We start from the raw sequence: 17,751 nt of genomic DNA, 5'->3' as shown, positions 1-17,751 counted from the left end.
ATATATATTTAATTTATATCTTAGATATATAAAATGAAAAACAAAATAGTAAAGAGCAAAGAGAAAGAGAAAAAATGCTGATTTATATGTGTATATAAAACTTTTCTGTGCATACTATATAATCAACTATGAGTAATAAGAGGATTCATAAATATAACCAGAGAAAATAAAATTTAGAAAAGGAAGAACTTTCTAACATACCAGAAGTAACCTATGAAAATGTGATCCAACTCACAGTACCAACAAAATATCGAATTGATAATGGAAATGATTTTAACAAGTAGTGTCACAAAGTAAACTACAGCAGTTTATTAAAGTGTAAATGATGTTCTGAATAAGTGGAGATAGACATAACCTGATTTTGGATAGGAAGGCTGAGATTTATAAAATGCCAGTTCTTTCTAATGAATTTGTAGGTTTCATATAATTCAAAACAGTTCCAAAGACATTATATTCCCAACATTGAGAAATGATTCTAAGGTTCCTTTAGAAGAATAGCAGTTCATAGTTTTTAAAAACTTAAGAAAGAAGTGTAAGAAAAAGGCACTTAGCACATTTAGATTTAAGAGTGAAGACTGGGCTGGTCACAGTGGCTCATGCCTGTAATGCCAGCACTTTTGGAGGCTGAGGCGGGTGGATCACCTGAGGTCAGGAGTTTGAAACCAGCCTGGCCAACATGGTGAAACCCCATCTCCACTAAAAATACAAAATTAGCCAGCTGTGGTGGCACATGCCTATAGTCTCAGCTACTTGAGAGGCTGAGGCAGGAGAATCACTTGAACCTGAGAGGTGGAGGTTGCAGTGTGCCAACCTCCCACATGGGAGATTAGATACCTCTGAAGAGAGAATTAGTGAACTGAAAGATAAAGAGAAAAGAAAGTACCCAGAACGTAACACTAATTGACAAAAGAAAAATCAAGAAATATGAAAGAGAAATGACTTGAAGGATAGAGTGAGAAAATCTAAAATATATCCAATCAGAATTCCTAGAAAAAGAGAGACTAAAGCATAATCAATATTTGATGAGATAATATCTGAAAGTTTACCAGAATTGATGAAAGACACTTATCTTGAGATTCAGGAATTTACGTGAATCACAAGTAGGGTAAATTAAAGAAGAAAGAATCCACACCAGACAAGCCATAGTGAAAATGCAGCATGCCAAGCACACAGACCAACTTAAAGCAGGTAAACAGAATGAACAGATTACATACAAATGAATGACAGGCTGCAAGCTCCTTTATCAAGAGCCCTCATGGAAGCCAGAAGACAATTGTTGGATATACTTAATGATATGTAAAGAAAGTAACTGCCAAGCTAGAACTTTATTCCTAGTGAAAATATTTTTTAAGGATAAAGGCAAAATAAATTTTAGAAAAATAAAAGCTCAGAGGCCCTCATTACATGTAATTCTGAAGTATTTTTCAGTAGAAAGTGATCTTGTGTTAAAAGTAATTTGAGAGAAAAGGCAAAAATAAAAAAAAGTGATCTTGGATGGAAAATCTGATTTGCAAGTGAATAAAAAGAAAAGAAAGTGGCAGGTACATTGGCAAATCTGAATAAATATTAACTGCATAAAACCATGATAAGGCTATATAGTTGACTTAAAAAATGTAAGGTAGAATGAAAATACATGACTATAATAACACACAAGTTTGGACGAGAGGAGAAATGAACTTCAAGTCGTCAGAGGTCTTAGTAATGTCCAAGAGAAGAATAAAGATACAGATTGAATATCCCTAATCCAAAAATCCAAAACCTGAAATGCTTCGAAATCCAAAACATTTTGAACACCAATGTGACACTCAAAGGAAGGTAGTGTTTTGCATTTCGGATTTTCGGATGCGGGCTGCTCAGCCCGTACTGTTAACTTTGGTCTGTGATAAATTAGGTATGCATGTTGGAATGTTTTGTGCAACTACTAAAGGAAGAGAAACAAAGCATGTAGCTTCCAATTCCAAACAGAGGGAAAATGGAAAACTGAAAAATAGAAGTTATTCACAAATAAAAGGAAATTGGACTACTATGTCACACACTTAAAAGTCAATTCCAGGTAAATTATAAGCCTAAATATGAGAAAATAAAACCTGAAAGCACTTAGAATCATAATAATAGAAACTACTTTTATGCTAGCAGTGTAGGAAATAATTTTTTAAAACAACACAAAAAGATTCAAATTAATTAAAATTATGACCTTTGACTTATTATTTTAAATTATACAGAAAAGACACTAGTGTCTAGATGAACATAAAACTCCTCTAAATCAATGAGAAAACCAAATATCTCCACTGAAAATAGGCAGAAGACTTGTACATACACTTCACAAATGAGGAAATATAAATGGCCAAAAAACATGAATATATGGACAACCTCATTAATAATCAGAAAACTCCAAATTAAAATCACACTGACTTATCATTTCAAAACTAGCGAACTAAAAAAATGTAAAGTTCTCACTAAGTGTTGGCAAGTGTAGAGCAAGAGAATTCTCATGTATTGCTGGTGGGAGTGTGAATTAGTATACACATTTTGGATAAAAGTTTGGTAACATAAAGTTTAAGACATGAACAGACTGCAGCCAGCAATTCTACTCCTAGGTACTTATTGTGGAGCAAATCTTGCCCATTTGCACCAAAATACACATATAAAATTGTTCATGATAGCATCTATTTATGAAAGTGCCAAATGAGTAGTCTGTAGCAAAGGAAATGAACTTATTACAGCCAAATGCAATGCATGAGTGAATCTTGACCACATCATGTTGAGCAAAGGAAGCAAGGCACAAAATAATGCATATAGTAAGGTACAATATGCTGAGTAAAAATGGGCAAAATGAAACAGCTTACAGTTGCATACCTAAGTCATAAGTAGTGAAATCATTTTTTTTTTTAAGCAAGAAAATGATTTTCACCAGTCAGGATTGTTGATGGGAACCTCCAGGAGGCAAGAGAAGGATTTCTGATCAGATAGCCACATACCAGAAGCTTCTAGGATGCTGGAAATGTTAGATTTATTGAACTAGTTGGTGGTCATAGAGGTGTTCACTTTGTAATTATTAAATTGTACATACTTATTATATGCACTTTATGGTTACCCCTGTCACATTTTAAAAAAGTAAAATAAATTTTCAGAAAGATATTAAAGTCAAACATTTATCCAAAATATACAGAGAAAATGATTTTTCAGACATAGGATCCATAGAAGAAATAACACACACACAATACCCCGAGTTAGATTTAAGAACATAAAAATTTTAAACTTCTGTATGTTAAAAAAGGTGGCAAAATTTAAATAATTTGGTACAGTACTTGTAGCAAAGTTAGCAAAGGTAAATATCTTTCTAATACCAACAACCCTTATAATTTGATTTTTAAAACCCTATAGGCATCATTTGTATATAATTGTATACAAATATGTATATATCTGAGCTTCAAAATGAAGCCATTTGAAATTTTATATAAAATTTAGGAATGAATTATTAAGTAAATATATGAAATAATTACTGTTATGAATTTAAAAATGCAAATTAAAATGAGATGGCATTTTTGTACACACCATTAGCACTGGAAAAATTAGTGATGTGCAATTGTGTCAAGAGGGAATCTCTTAGATATCATTTGTGTTTATGTAAATTATTACAATCATCTGGAAAAGCATAATTTATCAAGGATTGTAAAATGCTTATAACCTACAATAGAGTAAATCTATTTGCTAGAGTTTTTCTAGAAAATTAATTCAAAATATAAAAAAAATTCAGGAACATAAAGATAATGATTTCAGCATAATTCATCATAGTAAACAATGGAAGGCAACCTGATAGTAGCAGTCAAGGGATGTTTGCACTATAAGTCATTCAATTTCATTCACTAAAGTAATGTTTTGAGTGATCATAATGGCATTGTATGTGTATGACATCACAAAATGGTAAATTATTTAGCCATTAAATGATATTAATGAGGCTATACAATTATATATATGTATATATATATTGCTTACAAAAAAAGTACTGTAGAAAAGTATTTGCACACTAAGATTACTTATAAAGTATGCATAGAAATATTCGTATACATAATGATTATAGCTAGAGCCTGGTTTAACATCCACAGGAAAAATACTGGCTTGGAAAACACAAAAATGCTAATACCGTTAATGTCAGGCTATAATGATTGTAAATGATTTTCCCCTCTCTTCTCTATGTTCTAGGGTGCTGCAATATTATTATGTTATTCTATAATGGGAAAGTTAATTAATAATACAAATTACAAAGACCTAAATTTGCGTTTTGCTTCCATCTTGCAGTATATTCCCTTTCACACTCATTTTTGTAAGATCTAACATAGTACAATTCACTGTTAAGACATAGGACATTTATTGAAAGGAAACAGGTTCTTAAACTCTTATTTTTTTAGATAAGTAATTTAACAGAGTCACAGGTTTTTTTTTAACCTTCAAGCATGTGAAGGAAGAGGGCAGTACTAGTAAATTCTCTTTTTATATTATAAAACTAAGGTTAAAATAAAATATACCTACCTCAAAAAACCCACACATATTTATATCTTATAGAAGGTGGAAAGGTATAATAATATACATTTAAATGAGCAAAAAGTTATTTAACAGGAAAACCAACCAAAATTACAAACTTTTTAGAGCATTAAAGGCTGCTTTCACAGGACAGAGTAGCAGACTCTGAAGTTCAGGTGTGTTACAAGATTCCTTTTAAAGATATTATTTTTATTTTGCTAAAAAGAGATTTTATTGTGTATATTTAAGGTATATAACACAATGTCATGAGGTACATGTAGACAGTGAAATGGTTACTATAGTGAAGTAAGTTAAAATATCCATCATCTTAAATATAGAGATGGGGTCCCATTATGTTGCCCAGGCTGGTCTTGAACTCGCTACCTTAAGCAGTCTTCCCACCTCGGCCTCCCAAAGTGCTGGAATTACAGGCGCGAACCAATACACCTGGCCTATTTTTAAATTTCTTTAGAACCTCCATATTGTTTTCATAATGGGTTGCACCTATCTACATTCTCACCAAAAAAAAAATATTATTTTCCAGGATAAAATTTTTGGAGCAGAATAATATCTACTTTTTGGTGGCTTTGGGGAAAAACAACTGTTTCCTTTTGATTTTGCTGATGTTATTTTCAGCAATATTAGGAGAGCAGTCTAGTTGCATTAACTAGCATCAAGAGTAAAAAGCTCAGTAATTACCATTTGCCACTGTATATCTCCTTCCGTGAAGCGTCTGTTCAGAACTTTTTACCATGTGCAGCTAGGGATGTAGGAGGGTGTTGTTTGTTTGTAGGTAAATGTCCTTTGTTGAATGTGGGTTTTATGAGTAGTAATTTTTTCCCTAGTCTTTGGCTTGCCTTTTTGTAAGTGTCTTTCAAAGAACAAAAGTTTTACATTTTTGTGATGTCCAATTTATTTAAATTTTTCTTTTACAGTTCAAAGTTTTAGTGCTCCATTTAAGAAATCTTTGCCAAATCCAGGATCATTAAGATTTCCTCTTATGGTTGCTTTGAGCAGTTTGATGGTTTGTTAGGTTCATGATGTTGAGTAATTTCTGTATGTGCAGCAAAGTAAGTGTCAAGGTGTTTTGGTTATTGTTTTATTTAATTTTATTTATTTATTTATTTATTTGTTTTGTAGATGGCTATTCCATTGTTCCAGTGCCTTTCGTAGAAAAGATGTTCCTTTTCCTCATTTAGGGATTTGTCATCTCACCATTGCACTTTTGTTGAAAATCAATTGATCATATATCTGTTGTGGCCTATTTCTGGACACTTTATTCTTTTCCATTGATCTCGATGTGTATTTGTACCACTACCATCAATACCACAGTTACTGTAGCTTTGTAATAAACCTTGAAACCAGGTATTGTATGTCCTCCAACTTTTTCTTTTTCAGAGTCGTTTTAGCTATTCTAGGGTCTACTGCATTTCCATATACATTTTTAAATTAGCATGTCCATTTCTAAAAAAATTTCTGCTGGAATTTTCACTACAATTTCATTGAATTTACCAGTCAGTTTTGTGAGAATTGAATTATTAACAATACTGAATCTTCAGATCCAGGAATGCAGTATATCTCCCCATTTATTTATCTAGTTTCTGTGTTTAGTTTCTCTCATTTCTTTCCTGATGTTAGGTGGTTTCTGCCTTGCACATTTTTTTTCTCAAATTTATCCCTAAGTATACTTTTAGTGCTATTATAAATAGTACTTTAAATTAAGTACGTGAAAAGATGTTCATCATTAGTCATTGGAAAAGGCAAATTAAAACCACAGTTAGATACTACTCCATTAAGGTTTCTCAGCCTCAGCACTGTTGACATTTTGAGCCTCAGAATATCTCCGTGGTTACAGGGAGGTGGGAGTCGTGGGGGGTTGTCTTGTGCATTGTAGGATGTTTGGCTGCATCCCTGGCCTCTAGCCACCAAATGGCAGTATTATTTCTTCCCTTCCTCAAATTGTGAAAACCAAAATGTCTCCAGATATTGCAAAATGTGCCCTAGGAGGCATACATTCACTAGTATGGTTAAAATTTAAAACACTATTGACAAGACTATGGAGCAACGGGAACTCACACACGCTGCTGTTGAGAATGTAAAAGAGTTACACCTACTTTGAAAACAGCTTGGCAGTTTCTTTACCTTTACCGCTGGTTTTCTCTTTCCAGACGGATGTCTTAAAATGGGATCTTATCGTCTGCGCAGTGGTTGCTGTCCTCTCATTTGCAGTCAGCACCAGCACTGTATTCCTGTCATTGCGAGTATGTATCCACCAACTTTGTACTCTTCCTGCCCCCTTATTCTCCTTAATAACAAAGCTGTCATGGAGCTACAGGGTATTGACAAGACACGTGAGCCAGAGAAGGAAACGAAATGCCTGTTGACGGGCTTAGGGAATGTATCCATGTGCTGTGAGCAGTTACGTCCAAGATGTAACTTGGTCCGCATCACAGATTGGGTTCGATTGCTTTATCCTTGCCCTTTCTTGCATCTGGGGAGCTGTTTTGTTTGCAAGAGTGATGGCACGTCTTGTGGAATCCACTGTGAGGACCGTTAATAGTGATAGGGCGGGCTGACAGTGCTCTACTATGAGTAGAGAAGAGAGGAGTCACCGTATCAGGGGTGAGGCAGAGGTCACAGAGCCAAAAGGACTATGGGAAAAGGATTTTCAGTTAGAAAAACAAAGTGGGGAGCTCCAGATGGGATTCCTGGCTCTGGTTCTTACAGACAGTTGCTTTCTCTATACAAAAATATTGTCCCTCCGCGAACCCCCCTTTTCATAAGGAAATGTCTATGAGCTGCATGGGTTATTCTTCACCTCCTCATTAGAAAATTTTAAAAATGTATTTGAAGGGGCATAATTCTCTTGGCCTCTGTACTCCCACAGGCTAATTCTCCCTCACTCTCGTAGTGGTTTCCAACACATGAACCAATTTCATGGTGTAGAGAAGACATTTTCAGAGGCCTGAAACAAGAACTGGCTATCCGTTAAGGGTCTGGCTATTTGTTAAGAGGAAAAAGTGGAAGAACAATGATGTTATGTATTATTCACCGGCATCCCTCTCCCCATCCTCTAGGCTAAGTAATGAGATTCTGCCCATTTTTATTGCAGCCATTTCTCAGCATCGTGCTGTTTGCCTTGGCTGGTGCCGTGGGGTTTGTAACACATTACCTGCTCCCTCAGCTCCGCAAGCATCATCCCTGGATGTGGATTTCACACCCCATTCTCAAAAACAAAGAGTATCATCAACGGGAAGTGAGAGGTTAGTAATACATCCCTCATTTAAAAAAAAAAAAGATAAAAAAGGAGGGGTAGATATACTTTAACCCAGAGAGCATGTGCAGCAGTCTGAATGTACTTAATGCCACAGAACTGTATACTTGAAAATGGTAGATGGTACATTATGTGTATTTTACCACAATAAAAAAGAAAAAAGGAGAATCTGTACCGTGGAGTATATGGTATTTGTTCCCAGATATTCTAGCCAACCATAAGAAGAAAATTAAAGCCAGGTGAATCAGAAGAATGTTTTATAAAAATATTAATTGGCTATTGGTATTGTGGAAAAATTATATCATTCACACTTGAAGATTATGCTGTTTCCACCAAAACTAACTGGGGCCTAAGAAGAGTATCCCTTGACTATGCTCCCATCCTTCATGAATTGGTGGGGATGGAGCAGGGCCTGACCAATAACTTTAAGCACTCCTGAACCCTTGCATTTTCTTTAGCTTGCTTTGTTTATCTAGGCCTACACCTGTATCTACACTTGGTTGACTTAGCAGTTTCCATGGGTGTCTCTGGCCATGATCATGTAATAGCCTGGTAATCACAACTGTTTCAGAGCCTTGGAGAAGAAATAGATTTCTTCTAGATAAGAAGTCTTCTAGAAATTTTTCTGCTAGGTCTTTCCTTGCTCTGTAATTCCCTGTTCTGTGCTTGAATGGATGGAAGAAGACTGATTTATCCACAGTTTTAGACCCATCAAAGTTATTGCTCACAGATTATAACTGCAGTCTAATGCTGCTGATTCTGCAAGGAGCTGTTTAGCCTATTGTAACTTCTCAGTTGTTAGCGAGTTATCTAATTGTCTATATGTCCAGGCATAAAGGTAAGTGAGGAGCACCAAGGTTTGTGGACTTAAAGTACTGAACTCAGCCAAATTTGTCAACAGCAACTTCAGTAGACTGGTGTGACAAAAGGAAAAGGGGGAGAATGATTTTTAAAATAAATATGCAAGAGTCACTGAAGATGCTGTCCAGAATAGAGAGTGCTTCCATAAGGAGCATCTCTGGGTGGGCACAAGGAGCCGCCTTAGTTAGAAACAGCCCAGATACAAAAACTGGCTTGTTCAGTGGAGAAAGATGGCCTCATCGGGCTGATGGGGTTTAGAAGTGCAGGGAGGGTAACTCAGACTTCTCTCCCCTTGGAGACTTACTCTTCCCACCTACAGAATCAGGAGCTAGCATAAGGATGGAGCTGCATAGTTTTAAATGTTCTGTACCATGTCATGTGCTACTTAAATGCAAATTATTATCAGTATCAGAAAAACTGAAAGAAGATAGACTCAGAGAAGGTTCCATCTATAATGGTTTGTATATTTTAGTCCACTTGTAGAGGAAAGTCCCTACCCCAACAGGTGACTGCTTGTGGATACGTAGAGGACCCTGATGAGAAAGACCGGTTTCTATAGAACTTCTGCAGCCTTCAGGTTATATTTCCCTTTCATTCAAAAACCTCCAGAAAGACTAAGTGTTGGTGAAATTAGTGGAGTGTTTTGGGGTTATTTTGACATCATTGGTAAGTTAGTTGATGGAGATTTGAAGTAAGAAACTTTAACTGCATATCTATGTCTATATTTATATCTATACCTGTACCTGTACCAACACCTTTACCTATACATTTCCTTATACTTTTACTTTTGTCTATGTCTATACCTATACCTGTTTGTAACCTACACATTTGCCTATACCCATACCAATACTTCTATACCTTTACCTTTACTTCTCTATATATCTTTATCTCTACCTGTACCTGTATCTATACCTGTACCTTTATTTGTATCTATAACTTTCTCTGTACCAATGACTATACCTATACTTTTGCCTTTACCTGCACCTGTACCTGTACCTTTCCCTATACCTATTCTTAAACTCTGCCTATGCCCATGGCCGTGTTTATATGTATATATTTAAATACCTGAGCAAAGAGAACCTGTGAAGCTGAAGGAAAGGAAAATGAGACAGATTAGACTTGAGCTTCCCTTGCTGTGGCAGTTCAGAGTTTAGAATTCAACAATGAAAAACAGGAGTGGGCCGTTAACAACTCGGGTTTGGTTTTTTTTTATGTTTTTTGTTTGTTTGTTTTCTCCCCTGTATCTAAGACAGCCCCGTTTAAATTAAAATCATTTAGCTATTTCAAGCCTACATGGCTTTTTTAGTACAAGATTCAAGAACACGTAAAATGAGCGTGTTTGCGTATCTGACTTCCCCTCTCGGAGGGTGAGTGAGTGGGTGGCACTGAGTCCCTGTGTATCCCATAGACGTAGGCTGGGAGGGGTCCACACTTGCTTACCCAGTGTCAGGCAGAGGCTCTGTGGAAGGTTCTAACTTGCCTACATTCTCTATTTATAAGCAGCCTGAAATCGAGCCGGGAGTCACAGGTTGGACAAATTAGGCACATGACGAAAAACAGATTCCATTTCAAAATTAGGTGTATTAGAAGGAAAAACTATAGACACAAAATTTAAAAATGATTTAGGCCCAGTTACCCATTCTGGTGCCATCTGTGTCCTGAATCTCCTTGCCTCTTCTTCCTGGACTTCTGCCTTTTAGGTTTTGACTCTTCATTTTTTTCCACCAGCAACAAAACATGTACAGGAAACGCAGGCCAGGCACACAGCTTTTCATGTGAAAGTGATGTTCCCATCTTCTTTCTCATAGGAGCACAGAATATTGTCACTGGGAAAGAAGGCAGAGCAGAGCAGGACTCGCTAGTGTGTAGCACGCTGCTGGGACACAGTGGTTCCAGGGCAGACATCACTAACTGAGAACAGAGTCCTAGAACTGGGCTGGCGGCAGACATTTCTAATCAGCTGAAACAGTAAGCATTTCTAATCAGCTGAAACAGTAATGTGCTGCCCCTTAGAGTTTATTATATAATCCTATCCCACCATTTTACATAGATGGAAACTGAAGCCTAGGGACAGAAACGTAACTTGGGTCCCACTGATTTTGTGGCCAGTGAATGGCTAGAGCCCAGGTCATTTCACTACCCATGTTGCTCTCATTCTGAGTGGGCAGTCATGTGCAGCCTGAATGTGGCTTTAGACTGTTTTCACAATCATCACTACCCAGAAGAGCCACATGGCTGCAGTCACAGTAGGTCCTGTAAAGTCTGACATGCCATCTTCTCATGCCAACATTACCAGGCTTTCTTCCCTGATTTGATACAGACTTGCCACAATTGATTCTAGGCATTCTTATGGCTTCTCAAACACAACACACTCTCTCCCTCTGCTCTCCTTACTTCTTCCTTGACTAGGGATGCCATTTCTCCAGCTTCACTAGACTAACACCAGGCTGCTCATGCCTCAAGTCTCTGGGTTTTTCTGTTTTGTTTGTTTGTTTTTTGAGACTGAGTCTCACTCTGTCACCCAGGCTGGAGTGCAGTGGCACAATCATAGCTCACTGCAACCTCTGCTCTCCTGGGTTCAAGTCATTCTCCTGCCTCAGCCTCCTGAGTAGCTAGGATTACAGGCGTGCGCCACCACACTCGGCTAATTTTTGTATTTTTAGTAGAGATGGGGTTTCACCATGTTGACCAGGCTGGTCTTGAACTCCTGACCTCAAGTGATCTACCTTCCTCAGCCTCCCAAAGTTCTGGGATTACAAGCATGAGCCACCATGCCCAGCCCAAGTCTGTTTAAAATCAGCCCCTCCAGAGAAGTCTTGCCCTGACCACCTAAACCTGACTAGATTCCCCACTGCTCCCTGAGTCTCCCTTCCGTAACCACTTGTAACCACTGCTGCCTAAGGTAGACTGAGCTCCATGTCTGCTAGTGCATACTCCTCCTCCAGTTCTCACGGCAGTGCTTGGTATAGAGAGGGATCCTCACAAATGCTGAACTGCATTTAATTTAACCATCATCACTCTGTGGCCACTGGAACAAACTTTAAACTTGGTGCATGTACTTCCTTTTGGCTTACTTTCCTTTCTGCGTACTTCGAATATGTACTTCTACTTGGTAAAATGTGGAGAGACCAAATTAATTTTGGTGTAAAATTCAGATTGATGAGTGGAAATAGATATTATAACTGAAGTTGAAGACTACACGTTGAAACATAGCTTTTTTAGTCAATTTAGTTCTTTACCTTTGAGACTAATTTTTTGAAAGTAAATGTTATCTCCTCCCAACCTTGAGATGCTGTTTCACCAGTATTTGAATTAGGAGAATAAAATTCCGTCACTTACAGCACAGTTCAGCGTCAGATGAATCATGATGGTCATGTGGACACAACTGAGTTATGTTCATGTGTATGTGTGAAGTTGCTCTTTTTAAAAATTGCCATATTTCCCATCAATCTAAGTTAATCATGCTGAACATGACAGAAGACAGCACTATAGGCAACAGCATATTATTCTAGCTTGGAGTTTTTGAGACTAATGTTAAAGGAGTACTCATATTTTTAGAAAATAAAGCAAATCAATTTTCCTGAATTATGATAATGATTCCAGACAAATGACTTTATTGATTGATCCCTCTCATAAAGAAGTACAAAGTTGGGCCTTACTGAAAATTTGTTTTATCTTAAAACTTTCCAAAGGAATTATATTATTTCAAAAAAGCAAATAGTGGGGTTGAGTCACATTTCACTTGGTCCTCCAAGGTAACATTTCCGTAATATTATAGTTCTTGGCTTTTAAGAATTAAAAGGAGTGACCTGATTTGATGACTGTACTCTAACCATAAAAATGAGTTATAATGGAGTTAAAAGAGATTGAGGCAAGGAATAAGTACGGTATTGAAATTCATTTACTTACTTATTTGTTCACGTAGAAAATGCTTATGGATATACTATTCACTCATTCAGAAAATAATTATTGAGTTCCTACAAGATGCCAAGCCCTGTGAGTCAGTGACATAGGAATGACTAAGATGTAGTTTCTGTCATCAAAAAGCTTATGATCTGGTAAATAAGCCTATGGCTGTGTCACCGTAGAAGAATTGTGACTGCTACACACATACAGTAATGTGGGCCGTGACACTAGGTTCCGCCCTGCAGGAAGGACAGAGAAACAGTAGCTGGGCATGATGGTATGTGCCTGTTGTCTCAGCTACTTGGGAGGCTGAGGCAGGAAGATCGCTTAAGCCCAGGAGTTAGAGGCTGTAGTGCACTATGATAGCGCCTATTGAATAGCCACTGCACTCTCGCACTGTAGCTGAAGCCACATAACAAGATTCTTTCTCTCTCTTTTCTTTTTTCTTTTTTTTTTTTTTTTTTTTGAGGCGGAGTCTCACTCTGTTGCCCAGGCTGGAATGCAGTGGCTCGATCTTGGCTCACTGCAACTTCTGCCCCCTGTGTTCAAGCAATTCTTGTGCCTCAGCTGCCCTACTAGCTGGTGCCCTACTAGCTGGAATTACAGGTGTGCCCAGCTAATTTTTGTTCTCTAGTAGAGATGGAGTTTCTATATGTTGGCCAGGCTGGTCTCTAACTCCTGGTCTCAAGTGATCTGCCCGCCTCGGCCTCCCAAAGTGTTGGGGATTACAGGCGTGAGCCACTGCGCCCGGCCAAGATTCTTTCTCTTAAAAAACAAAGAAAAAGAAAGAAGTAGAAGGCTGATATATATTCTAAGTGAGGAGCTTACAATTAATTTCATGTATCATTGCTTAAGCCTTTCCAACTTATTGGTATGCATATAAAATGGAAAACGTAGAATTATATAATTAAATGTTACATTGATATCTGGTGCATGGCAGATATTCAGTAAACATTGGAGGAGAAAATGAATGATTAATGCTTTGTAAATTCACCAAAGGAAGGTTTTCTATAGGCTGATGAGGGCATAAAAAGCCTCTTGAAGTAACAGGTAGTTTGAAGGATTCACTTGTACCTCTGTATGGTACTGAAAAGTTTAAGCTATACTTTCTGGATGCATTAGAATAAATTAATAAAGATCATATACATTATAAAACAAATAGGCTGGGCATGGTGGCCCATGCCTGTAATCCCAGCACTTTGGGAGGCCGAGGTGGGTGGATCATGAGGTCAGGAGATCAAGACCATCCTGGCTAACATGGTGAAACCCTGTCTCTGCTAAAAGCTGCCTGTAGTCCCAGCTACTCAGGAGGCTGAGGCAGGAGAATCACTTGAACCCGGGAAGCAGAGGTTGTAGTGAGCCGAGTCCACACCAATGCACTCCAGCCTGGGTGACAGAACAAGACTGTCTCTCAAAACACACACACACACACACACACATCAATTAAACATCTATTTAAATTGTAATTTTTAAAAATCCACTATTACAAAACATTCACTAATGGGTACCAAATTTGCAATTCTTAAATGAGATTTACTTTGCATTTTAGCAAGTCTTGTCTATCAGTTTACAGATAGACTAGTTTCTATGTGATACACATGATTTTGAGAGCTCTTGCTTTTTATAGTGTATTTTTCACTTATATCAAAATAATACATAGTATTAAAAATCAAATAGAACAAGTTGCAGTGAAAAGCAGCAGACTCCTGTCAACTCCACCCTCCTGCCCCATTTCTGATTTTCCCTGTACAGAAAAAAAATACTTTCTGCTCCTTAGGTATCTCTTCTGGTATTCTTCTAACTAACGATCATGTGCGTTTTCTGCTACTTCTTGGTATTTTAGATTTATTTATCTATTGACTTTCCATTATAAAAGATAAGAATCTATCTCTCTTGTCTTCCCTTATGCATTAACATTTTCACTTTCCTCCTAATATAATTTTAATATTTTTGTTGAACTTCTACTCAGGCTCTTTTTTAACTCTTTTTTTTTTTTTTTTTTTTTAAGTTCTAGGGTACATGTGCATAACGTGCAGGTTTGTTACATATGTATACTTGTGCCATGTTGGTGTGCTGCACCCATCAACTCGTCAGCACCCATCAATTCATCATTTATATCAGGTATAACTCCCCAGTGTAATCCCCCCCCCCTCCCCCCTCCCCATGATAAGCCCCAGTGTGTGATGTTCCCCTTCCCGAGTCCAAGTGATCTCATTGTTCACCTCTGAGTCCAGTAGTATAGACCTTGATTATATTTCTTATTCAAATGTTTGCTTTTGCATTTGCTTGCCTTTCCAATAGCTTTGTAGTATATTTCTCATTCCAACTTTCCACACAGACGAGTCTGTCAGATCATCCGTTAGCTCTGTCCTCCCTCTTGGAACCTGCTGCAAGTTTCTGTTTGTTGTTTACTCCCTTTTTTGGAGTGAAGCTCGTCCTCAGTCGCTCCTGAGAAGAGGCACATGAGAAGACACTCTCGAGACCCCCTCTGCTCCAAGTGTTTTATTCCACTTCATACTTCAGATGGTTTGTAGTGTGTTGCCTGCCAGGGTGTAAGCATTATTCCATCGTCTTCCAGCATCCACTGCTGCTGCTAAAAAGTCTGAGGTTTTTTGACTCTTCGTCCTTTGTATGTGACTAGGTTTTTCCCTGCAGAAAGCTTTTGGGAAGTTTAGGAGAGCATTATAATGTTATGGCCCAGCCTTGGACAAGACTGGGTGGGCTCAAACCCTGGTTCTGTCACATATTAAGTGTGCTTAGCCATTGTGATTCAGTTTTGTCATCTATAATTGGGAGTTCCTACATTAAATATAAAATTAATCCAAGAAGAAATGTAGTGCCTTTAGCATGGTCATTGGGAGACAGAAAGCACTCCCTAAGTGCATCCTACTGCTCTTCCCAGGGTTCTGAAGTCTCATCATTTTTCACCTGACTTTGTGCCTTGTTTCACCCATTGTGCTAGGCAGTTGGTGGCCCTTTATAATCAGGATGTACATATCATGCATACAGTTTTGAAATTTTCACCAATAGGTCATAGTACTATCTGAATGCCTTATTTCACAGAATTTGCACAGTAATTAAGTGAAACTCAATATATGTAAACATCCTTTCAAATGTATCTAGTGCTAGTTAAAGGAATATGGCACAAGAGGCATTGTCTGATTTTGGAACACAAAGGCTATGTGAGGGTCTTTGGAAAGAGGCTTTCTCTGCCATAGCTAGAGGAGGAAGGATGTATTCCTTACCTCCCCCTTTTCCCCACATAAAAAAGATGCTAGCTTCAGGAAGCAGTTAGAGACTTGGAAAACTCTCCAAAGTGTTTTTCATTCAAAATGACGAAAAAGATTTGAAGCATAAACTGAACTAGTACTGGCAGAGTAACATAGTCATCGTGTGCTGTGATACTAGTATGGGAAAGTCCATTTCAAATGCCAAGTAAATGACTTGGAGCTGAGTTTTTAGAAACCAGCCTGTCAGTTGGAAGCCTGCTTTATTAATTATTCTCTCTGTGCTGTTATTTTCCTGTACCTTCTCTTCCCCTCATTTTCCCTTCCTCCCTGCCAGGCACTCTCATACTCTGGCTGATCTCTAGTCCACTGGGAAATTTACCTTCCTGTGTCAGTCTCCACAAGGCTGGAGGTTTGGCTGCAGGGGTTTGGCAGTGAAGCCAAGTTACACTGCAGCGGGAGGAAAAAGAAAAGTGGAATTCAGTTACCTCTGCTTGCAGCAGAGGGAGGCAGAGGGAGGTCTGGAGAAGCTCAGGCCAAACTGGGCTAGCATTAAGAAAGACAGGACTAGGCCAGGCGCAGTGGCTCACACCTGTACCCCATCTTTACTAAAAATACAAAAATTAGCCAGGCATGTTGGCAGGCGCCTGTAATTCCAGCTACTTGGGAAGCTGAGGCAGGAGAATTGCTTGAACCCGGGAGGCGGAGGTCGCAGTGAGCAGAGATTGCGCCATTGCACTCCAGCCTGGACAGCAAGAGTGAGACTTCGTCTCAAAAAAAAAAAAAAAGATAAAAAAGAAAGACAGGACTTGGGGACAGAGCTCAATGGTTAGCTGCCAGCCTCAGATTCCAGCTCTTCAGCAAGTCACAGGGTGTTTATCTAAGACCCATTAGGATTCTGTTAAACTACTGATAAACCTAATGCAATATGGAGCTACAATGAATGGTCAGTAGTGGGAGGGATACTTAAAAAACTAACACTAAAAATCAGGAAGTTTTAATATGCAGCATGCAGCAATACACGCACGATGGTCCCACAGTGGCTTTGGGTTATTAGCACAACAAACGTGGGAAGGGCTAAAAAGACCATTTTGAAGAATGATGTTAGTTCTCAGCGGCAGTTGGTGTGGCCACTGTGGTGAGCCCTGACTCAGTCTCCCTAAAGTAGGTGTGTTGGAATCTTATCAGAAGGAACTTAACCTTCATAGCTCTCTATGATAGGATAATATATGGATATGCCATGGAGAAAATAGAATTGGTGTTTTTAAGTAACCTTGTAATTTAAATAACATACAAATTACACTTCCGTTGAGGGAGGATTTCTTCTGAATTGGACATTTATTGGGCACCTGCTATGTCCTAGACACTGTTCTGGGCGTTGAGGATGCAAAAGTAAGCATGTTGTCCTTGCTCTTGGCAAGACGGTTGTTCTATCGAGAAGCTCTGTCTACCCTGTGGCCACAGTGAGACTATTTGGAATTCTCTCCTAGCCCTCTTCTTGTAAAAATGTTGATCTGACCTTTTTCATGTAAAAAATGTGCAAGTGGTTCCATTTGCTTTTTCAGTTTTAAATATTATTATTATGCTTTTGTGTTAATTGAGGACCTTTCTATCAAGAAGAGAAGGCACATTTCACACTGATTCTGCCAAGTTTCTCCCGCTTTTTGAGGAAATGTGAAGGATACATTTTTATTCCCACCAAACTAATGAAAAAAAATCAATGGTTTTGGGGAAATGAACATTAAGAAAATTGGAGTTAGACTTTGTATCAAATGAATTTGCAGATGTATTAAAGATTTAAAATGTTTTCAAAAATGAAGAAAGAAGAAAGAAACCAGAATAGCACTGCAACTAAGGAAATGGAGTTAAATCAATGGTTTTGGGGAAATGAACATTAAGAAAATTGGAGTTAGACTTTGTATCAAATGAATTTGCAGATGTATTAAAGATTTAAAATGTTTT

General features: G+C 38.0%; 1 protein-coding gene across 1 annotated transcript in view; it reads left to right on the top strand.

Annotated features, from left to right (window-relative positions):
* Positions 1-17,751, top strand: part of PCNXL2 (pecanex-like 2 (Drosophila)) — a 320,055-nt gene that overhangs the window by 122,387 nt on the left and 179,917 nt on the right. Inside the window, 2 exon segments of the mRNA XM_011935752.1 lie at positions 6,690-6,782; positions 7,634-7,784. Coding sequence (XP_011791142.1) covers positions 6,690-6,782; positions 7,634-7,784 — 244 coding nt within the window.

The sequence above is a fragment of the Colobus angolensis genome, unplaced genomic scaffold, assembly GCF_000951035.1.
Source record: "Colobus angolensis palliatus isolate OR3802 unplaced genomic scaffold, Cang.pa_1.0 Scaffold148, whole genome shotgun sequence".
NCBI lineage: Eukaryota > Metazoa > Chordata > Mammalia > Primates > Cercopithecidae > Colobus > Colobus angolensis.
This window is presented reverse-complemented; position numbering and strand designations above follow the sequence as displayed.